General features: G+C 39.5%; 1 protein-coding gene across 2 annotated transcripts in view; it reads right to left on the bottom strand.

Annotated features, from left to right (window-relative positions):
* Nucleotides 1-333: 333 nt before the first annotated feature.
* The window catches only part of LOC109031179 (uncharacterized), a 34971-nt gene continuing 25990 nt past the window's right edge, over nt 334-9314 (bottom strand). For both annotated transcript variants that reach the window (XM_072299164.1, XM_072299165.1), the window contains exons 10-12: nt 4006-4275; nt 2158-2305; nt 334-608 (exon numbers count right to left, since the gene is read on the bottom strand). In XM_072299164.1, the coding sequence (XP_072155265.1) occupies nt 499-608; nt 2158-2305; nt 4006-4275 (528 nt within the window). In that variant the 3' untranslated portion in view covers nt 334-498. The remainder of the gene's footprint in view (nt 609-2157; nt 2306-4005; nt 4276-9314) is intronic.

The following is a 9314-nucleotide window of genomic DNA, read 5'->3' as shown; positions in this document are numbered from 1 at the left end:
GTAATGTAAATGGGAGAGCTGGCGCCATGTTCTGCTCGACGAATTCCGAGCCCGGTGTGCGCCGAGTTCGGGTCGCTTTTTCGATACATTTTCGATCCAAAATGGCGGTGTGGAATACGTGGTAATTCCTATCTCCTTTGTTGTTGTTGTTGTCATCGGATGGCCGGGTACCCGTGTATCGCAAACAATCGATTATGTATCGAAAAAAAGACCCGGCGTCACACAGGAGTCTCGGAATTCGGGACATGGAAAATGCTTAAAAGTGGCGCCAGCTCTCCCACTTACATTACGACTCTATGTACTCTACGATTAGGACGAACGGACATGACCATAGACGCGTTTAATCACGATTTATTCACATAGTTTTACGATACAACGAGTAAGGAACAAAGGATAGAATTTACAGTGAATTTACAATTTCAAACGATTTACATTTGCTGAAACTCCCCCAGATGGCGCTTGAATGGAAAACATTTCCGCACCTATCCCGGGAACTTATCATTTCTCCGACGTTGATGCTTCTCTGTTGGCAGTGACGACCATCATCTCATTAATGAACTCGAGCAATCTTGAGAAAGTTCCTTTCCTTAGATTGTTGAATGACTTTCCTGCGTGGAGGAAAAAAAAATCAAATGATCAATCAATTTCAAGAAAGTATAAGCGCTTTCCTTAATACGCAAACATTGATAAACAAAGAAAAATGCTACAAATCAACTCATGGTTGAGAGTCTAATTTTTGCTTTAACTTGAAGCCTGATCCTATAGATAGCAATTCTAGCAAAAATTTGTGATTCGATTGCTATACTATTGCGATTTCATCGACGAAAATAGACTGCAATATTTATTATCTGAGCCAAAAATCCCCATTTTTCAGAGAATCGAATAAGCCTTGCAGTCTATCAATCTTTGATGGAGTTAATAGATGAGGCGTGTGGAATCAGAGGGAAAAAAAGAAGGAATGGTGAAGCAGAGGAACAAAAGAAGTGAAATGAAATAGGGAAAAGGGAAAAAGGGGGAGAAGAAAAGAAGTTAAGGTAAAATAAGGCAGGAAGAAGAAGAAACAGTCACCTACCGCCGTACAAAATTGACTGAAATTTTACATTTCCGGAGAGTTAACAAAAAATACAACCAAGCGTGAGGATAGTAGCATATTCATTCGTAAAATGAAAATTTCTCAACATTTTCCTAAGTCTTGGGTACGATTTAGGCAACATTTTTACTCACGGGTGATTATACGACTATACGTTTGGAGCAGTCGTATAGTCGTCATTTTGATTAGGGATCAAGATTACACCGCTATTTGAAAAGCCACGTTGGGCGCAACGCCACCTATTTTTAGGTGCCAAATTCCAAATTTCAAGCGCTGTGGAAAATTCGCACGCAATTGTTTTATCGCTTCATTTGGTAATGATAAAAGAGCACTATATCAAATTTTTTTTTTATGATTTTTTACTGAAATGGAAAAAAATTATGAAAATAGATTTAAAAGTGAGAAAATGCACCGCCTGATGACGTTATCTTGCGGTGCTTCCCATTTGGACTAGATGTTTGCAATTTGGAACTATAAATTCTAGAGCCCGGTTTAAAAACAACATATCGACGGTGAAAGTCGGCAATCACATAACTCGTTTGCGGTGTCTGAAAATCTCCGCCTCTACGTCATTTTTATAAAGGAGAACAAATTGATATTATTTCTTGAAGTTTTTGCAGAATTTTTTTCGCATTGAGAAGAAAAATCATGACAGTTTTAAAGAATTGCCGTTGAGTAGTTCTCCATTTAAAAAATTAAGTATGACAGGAAGTCTGCGACGTCGCAAACCGAGTTATGTGATTGCCGACTTTCACCGTCGATATGTGCCATTAGTTTCCCTATGCACATAAGCGTTTTTCCAGAAGAGCCAGAATTTATAGTTCCAAATTGCAAAATGCAGTCCATTTAAACACGTGTATTTAAGCAGATTCGATCATTTTGTCATATCTCCTCTAATGATCGTTCAATTTATAAACCAGGGGTATCCTCGCGTTCAATGCACTCAGTGGTCTCCACTTACACACGAGATTAATCAAAATTAATACACCTGCAAATTCTCCTTTCGCACATGGCGTCCGGCGAAGTAGGATAACGGCAAGAAACATGTAAGGAGATTAAATTCGAACCTGAGGGTAGGTATTGGCCACGGACGTTGACTGCCTGGTGGGTTGCCGCAGCAATTATCCTCTTGACCAGATCCTCTGAAAGGTCATGTTTCGCGATGGTTAAGTGGTTGACGAAGCGGAGAAGATACTCTAAAGTGTATTGGCAGCTCTGCAAACAAGCAAGATGTATTGAAAAGAAGGTACCCGGTGATGAAAGAGTAAAATTGACAATCGGAATCACCAAGGTCGAGTAAAAAAAAGGGAAATCTGGGAGGGAAAAGTCCTCCTCTGTCTTCCTGAGGTGACCAAAGAATGTCTAGTTTGTAAGAATGTCAACTGATAATTGGATGGAAGTTCGCAAACTAGTCCGTTGTGCATTGCAGGCTCTGGCAAAAGACCTGTGTGATGTTCAATGCTGTCGTGCTAAAAGAGGATGCCGTGTAAGCATTGACGCTGATAAACATGGTTTGATAAAAAAACAATTTTCCAGAAAAATTATCGACCGTGTAAGTCGGCAATCACATATCTTAGTTTGCGATGTCGCATGACTTCCTATCGTACTTTATTTTTTAAACGGAAAACTACTCAACGGCATTTCCTTAAAACTGCCATGATTTTTCATCTCTGTGTGAAGAAAATTCTGCAGAAACTTCAAGGAGTGATGTCAATTTGTTCTCCTTTAAAAGAATAACATAGAGGCGGAGATTTTTAGACACAGCAAACGAGTTATGTGATCGCCGACTTACACCGTGTCGTTGTGCATATTTCTCTTTAAATTACGGACGCAATTTTATTTAAATTTAAATACAATTTATTTGAATTCATCGCACCGGATCAGAAATTTGCAAGGGAAAGCTCATGATTTGGAAAATTTGTCATAACGTTCGAATATTCATCCGAATGCCGAGGTAAAGCAGAATAGTCTAGAACTGCTAAAATATGAACTGTGAAACTGCAACAACGTGTAACTCGGTTATCGACACAACAGAGTTCCTTTTTGACAATTGTTTTAAAACCACCCGGAATTGAAGTCAGAATTTCTCGGGAATCTAATAGAGTAATTACGAGCAGAACCATTGCAAAAGTTTTGTAAAAAAAAAAAAAAAAAAAAGTTTGACGAAGTTTTCAACAAAAGTGTCTTGATTTTCTGATTTTCATCATCGTCTAATTTCACAGAAAAAAGAGATGATCTTGGCCATTCAATGGAATCAAATGGAAGTGGTCAAATTAACTATGCACAGATATATTAGATTCGGAGGCTACGCTCCCTAGCCCCAACCCTTAGATATTTAATAATCATCTGAAGAAAGAGAGATTAGTTGGATTTTACGTATATAATTTTTTTATCTTTTTAAACGACAATAATTCAAAGTGTACAGACATTTTAAGATCATGAGTTGAAAAGCGATGAATTCGCGAGTACAAATATTAGAGCCAAACAGTGCTGCCAGCGCAAAACGCTCAATAGCGCCTACACGACTGTATGGATACTTCACGCATTGCGCGTACGCTCCGTGATGTACGCGCAATGCGTGAAGTATCCTCCGTGTTGTACGCGCAATGCGTGAAGTATCCATGCAGTCTTGTAAGCGCCGATGTGGGTTCGAGCTAGCCGCGTTGTGCTCGGTTCTAATACTCGAACTTGCGAGGTCAGCTTTTTTCAACTCATGATTTTGAAATTTTTGTACACTTTACATGAACTGTTTAGGTTTATAATTTTTTCCATTCTTAGTCAGTAAGAATTTTCTTTTTTAACAAATAGTTTCACTCCATTTTTCCTATGTCTTGTTTGTCTCTCGCTTTTTCTTTAAATTTCATTAAACAACTCGCAATTTCGCGCTTACTTTAGAGAAATAATGTAATATTTACCAGCGGGAAAGATTTAAATGCAGCTGCGGAATCTTTTTGTATGATAATGTTGACGATGTGGTCCTGCGTGAGGACAGGGGACCGGAGATGCTCCAACCATTCGAGGAGAAGGCTCGCTAGCACTTGGAAATCCGTTTCCCGTTGAATCTTCCGCCAGCTACCATCCTCGTGGTTCAACTGCATCCGGAATTGGAGGACTTTCTTCCGGATTTCCTCTCGCACCGAACTTAGGTCCCTCAGAAACGCCTCCACGGTTTTGTCGATGCACTCCTGAGGACTCACAGAAAATCCATCTATGAAGTCGGAAAATGTCTAAGTCTCAAAGCGACGCGTCGAGTCGATGGGAGACGTAGGACATTAATTTTTTGACTATAATTCTTAACTTTGATGCTTAATTCGTCACACTGTAAATTGTAAGGGGACCCTCTAAACGAAAATTTCACGAGGAAAACAATGGCACCAATTCTAAAACCTCAAAATTTTGTATAAACGGAGTTATGAGCGCTTAAAGTTTCCAAATTTTGTCCAACATTTCCCATTGGCTCGTTCCATTGTCCGACGGTGCAAATCTCCACTCGCAATTCACCGTCGGAACCATACAACTCGAGCCAGAACGCCAAGAAACGCCGTATAAACATTTTGAGAGGGGTCAAATTTTCCCCGTTAAAATATTTCTTTTCGATGAAAGTTATGAATATTCTCTCTTGACATTTTCAGATACTGTGGATTAAATCGCAAATTAAAATCTCTGAAGAACCGAAAGCAAAATGTTCCCAAGCTCTCCAGAGTATCCGTGTTTTCCAAAAAGGAAAGTTGGTGATGTCTAAAGGTTCATACGGTATCTTTCCTTAGCTCGGCATTATAGAGGAGCCTGAGGGGGGGGGGGGGGGCATACCCTCCTAGAATGTGTAAGGCATTTTGCTGGACGAAGGCGTTATTCTTTTAAATTGCGTTTCAATCAACTTTTCAATAAAAACAACAAAAAACTGCTCTTAAAAATACTAATTTTTTAACATTGGATCCCCTTGGAGCTGAGAAAGTCCGTCCAAATTCTTCGAGGGCTCGTGAAGTACCCTCGACCCGTCTCGGTAAGGTGTGTTCTTCTGCCGTGCTAAGGAAAAACGCCGTATGAACCTTCAGGCGTTGCCAAATTTCCTTTGATAAAACACGAATTTCCTGGTAAACTTATGAATATTTTCCTTCCAATTTTTCAGATAATTTTGTTCGCAATTTCGCCTAAAGTCCCTGAAAATTTCAAGGAAAAATATTCATATCTTTGCTTGAAAATAAACATTTAATTGGAGGAAATTTGGCAACTCTCGAATTTTTATACGGCGTTCTTCCTTAGCACGGCAGTTTTGTTTCTGTGCTCCCCCAGACTCCTCTTGATGACTGAGGAGATGACGCTCTGCTTAATTCCTTAAAAATAAAACATAAATGCAGATTCTAAATGTTGTAAGGGAGGTGCGTGTTTTTTACTTGGCCATCGAAACAATATTCATGAAAGTCTCATAGATAACGTTACATATCTCGAAAATAGGATTACGAAAGAGAACAACGAAAAATTTGGATACAAATTTTTGAGCCACCAAAGTTTTTAGTCGACATATGCTCATGTTCAATAAAAAATTCAATGAAATAAACCTTGATTAATGAAATGTTTTACAGCAAAAAATACTGACGACAACAGCTGAGTGGCCCAGTTCTGCCGTGCTAAGGAAGAACGCCGTATGAACATTCGAGAGTTGTCAAATTTCCTCCGATGGAATGTTTATTTTTGAGAAAAGCTATGAATAATTTTCCATGAAATTTTCAGGAACTTTAGGTGAAATTGCGAACAAAATTATCTGAACAATCGGAGAGAAAATACTGACAAATTTTCCCAAAAATTTGTGATTTACCAAAGGAAATTTGGCAACCCCAGAAGGTTCATACGGCGTTCTTCCTTAACACGGCAGAGTTGTTATCCAGTCGTCAGTAAAGTGCGTGTATGCCATCTTTTTTATTTGGCTGGCGAATGATGCGCCTACCCACCTTTGTCAATTTTGATCATAAGTTTCTGCTGTTCCCATATGAACAAAAAGTGGAAACTCAAAGGGAACATTTTCTAAACCTAAAAGCTATTTTTGGACCAGCGGAGGATCCGTACCAAGAACTCATTTCATGTTCACCGTACATACAGTGTGAGAGTCTTATTTTTTACCCTTGAACATGTTTCAAAGCTCACTCACCGTCATTCCACAAGAGTGAAGACCCCATTCATGATTCATGTAAGCAACTTTGAAAATGTGCGTCATTGCGGTACGATTTGTCCTCAGCCCTTCTATCTTTGTGAATACTTTAGAACGTATTGTCCTCCAGAAAAAGGAGATTGAGGAAAAAGATTCTCATGGCAAGCGAGTGTACTTTCCTCCTCTTTCGAAACGATTCCAGAAAAAGGAACGTAAAAACTGTGGAAATTAATGCGTAGAGCGTACAGGGTGTCTTACCCACCCATACTAGGCTTTTTACTTGGTTGTTTCATGTCGGGCGAAGTCGAGAACCGGGGAAAGATAAGGAAAATAATCCAAAGGAACCCGCAGTTCATCATCTCGAGGTACGTCTCGTTCCAGCTAAAAGGGAGGTCATAACTTTAAACAAGCGGGAAAGCTCTAATACGTTGGTATTAGAGAAGCGCTCAGCATTGAGGGTCTGCCTGAAGTGAAGAAATATTCAACTTTTAAACCAATATATATTTACTTTATTTCAGAATTTTTATTAAAAACTAAATTACAGAAACTAAATTAAAGCTTTCTTAAATAGAATTTTTTTTTTCTTAAAATTTGAAAATTCAAATCTATAAGTTTTCGCGCTTTTTTCGAAGAATGCCGTGGTTGGAGCTTCCTATAGTCATACTACTCGACATCAGCTGATAGCAAACAAAGGTTACCAAGGAAACCGTAAACGCGTAACAACTACCTACCGTCGCCAGAGCCAAAGACAAATAAGTCAAAGACACATAACCTAGATGTAAGCGAATTCTACTAAGGTCTCCGAATAAAGTTATCACCGGTGGAAAAGTTTTCGGAAATCAGAACGCGCATCTTGAACTTTCGAAAGTAATTATAGAATAACTATAAACCGCATAGCGAAGAGAGTTTTAGGACTGTTATTTATTTCTCACGCTAATTTGCATTTAATCGTATTCACAGAGCTATTATGAGGTAATCAAAAAATAAATTTTCCTAAATGACGTTCCGTGCATCGATGAGTTGGTGCGCCATTTGACCGCTTGAGCGCCCTACTATACTAGAGCTCTAGTGGCAAATCGAAATCAAAAAGCGCCGCCTATCGGCTGAGCGCTTAAAATCGAGGTCTCCGTCACAATTTGGTCGTAATTTCATTTAAATCTGAAAGTAAAATACATTTTAACCCAAAGCGAGTTCCTAAAGTTAAAAATTGGCCCAAATCCGTCCGAGATAATGCCCTCTAAAGTTGGTGGACAGTGCCCTCATACTAAACTGCTTGATTTCTAAATTTACGTGAAGACCTGAAAAAAAGGATTTTCCGCGTGTATTTGATCCCGAGGAATTCGAATCTAAGTCATCGAAGCCGCGCATCGCGCGTAGCTACGTTAATGAAGCACTGAACTAACCATGGACTTGCAACATTCATAAGTTGATGGTCCCCCTTTATCTCATGAGCGGTGTCGTGGAGTGATGTGGCGTGGGGCTGTCACATTTGGACCAGGCAACAAGGCGACGAGGGGTTTTAAGATCGTCAAATAATTCGGATTCCTCGGGGCAAATACCCATGATAAAACCTTTTTGTCAGGCCTCAACATTAATTAAGTAACCTAGCAGTTTACGAAGGGGGGAGGGGCTCTACCCCCCAAATCTAGAGTACAGTATCTCAGACAGAGGTGGAGCAAGTCCAGGCTCTTTGGTGGCGATCTAGTGAAACATTGTTTGTACTTTCTGATTTTGATCAAATTATTTCAAAATTGAGACGAAAATCCCAATTTTTAAGGTCAGGACCCCTCCCTCTTTTAGCTCCCACACAGGGGCGGACCAGAGGAACTTTAAGATGGTGAAATTCAAATTAATTTTGAGTCAATATCTTACTTGTCTTCGTGGACCTCGACCTCGTCCGACCTATAAAATAACCGAGCAAAAGCTTGGCACGGGTGATCTGGGACACCCTGTATGATTCTGACGAAAGTGGAAAAATTCTCAACTTTAGTGACTGTGAAGTCCCATCTCAACTAATGGAAGCCAACACCGAAGGCCTGAAACAATTTGCGTGGAAAAGCCATGGAAAAATCCATCAACTAGTGTCCCCCTTTATTCTGCAGATTTATACTCAAGTGGTAGCCCTGAAACCCAACAAAAACTGCCAGACTTGCAAAAAGAAAAAAAATCGATTATTTCCTACAATCTTTTGGGCTTACGTTTCACACAGTATAAAAAGGTGCTAAGGTAGAGGATAGCTAGTATTACTTCACCTTACTTCGACCGACAGACTGTACATACGAGGTCTGTTAGATTAGAAACCGGATTTTGGTCATAACTAGCCCATAATGCGTCCGAATTAGGTTTTCTTGAGCTTTCCTGATAGCTTGAAATATACTTAAGAACGCTACGTTCACAGATTTTGTTTATTTTGATCAGTGTTTATTCTGTGTCATCTTGAATACGAGTAAGTCAGGTGCGTTTTGCGATTTTAGCATGCGATCACTGACAGAGCAAAGATTCAACATTAAATTTTGTTTAAACTCGGTATACCTTGTACCGAAACTTTTGGTATATGCTAAGAAAAGTTTACCATGATCATTGTATGAGACGTTCCCACTGTTTTGAATGGGTTAAACGATTCAAAACTGGTCAGGAGTTCGTCAAAAATGAGGAGCATGGGAATCGACCCTCAACGGCGACTGACATTTGTCACGTGGAAGAAATGCGGGCAAAAGTGCTCGAAAATGGTCGTTTCGAGCTTGTTGAACAGAGTAATATTTCTGAAGGCTCTGTACATACAATTTTGATAGAATATGTAGACATGCATCGAGTTTCAGGTACACTTGCCCCTTGATTGTTGTCCGTTGAACGAAAATCCAACCAAATGTCAAATTACCTTTAGCTGCTTGAACGTTCTAACAATGATCCTACATTTTTGGATAGGATAATTTTCGGTGACAATACTTTAGTGTACGGCTACGATATGGAGACGAAACTCCAATCGTCCTTGTGGGTTGAAAAATGTTGTGCAAGACCGAAAAAAGAGAGACAAGTTCGGTCAAACATAAAAATCGCAAAACACCCTTGAGGTTGCCT

The sequence above is a fragment of the Bemisia tabaci genome, chromosome 4, assembly GCF_918797505.1.
Source record: "Bemisia tabaci chromosome 4, PGI_BMITA_v3".
Lineage (NCBI taxonomy): Eukaryota > Metazoa > Arthropoda > Insecta > Hemiptera > Aleyrodidae > Bemisia > Bemisia tabaci.
This window is presented reverse-complemented; position numbering and strand designations above follow the sequence as displayed.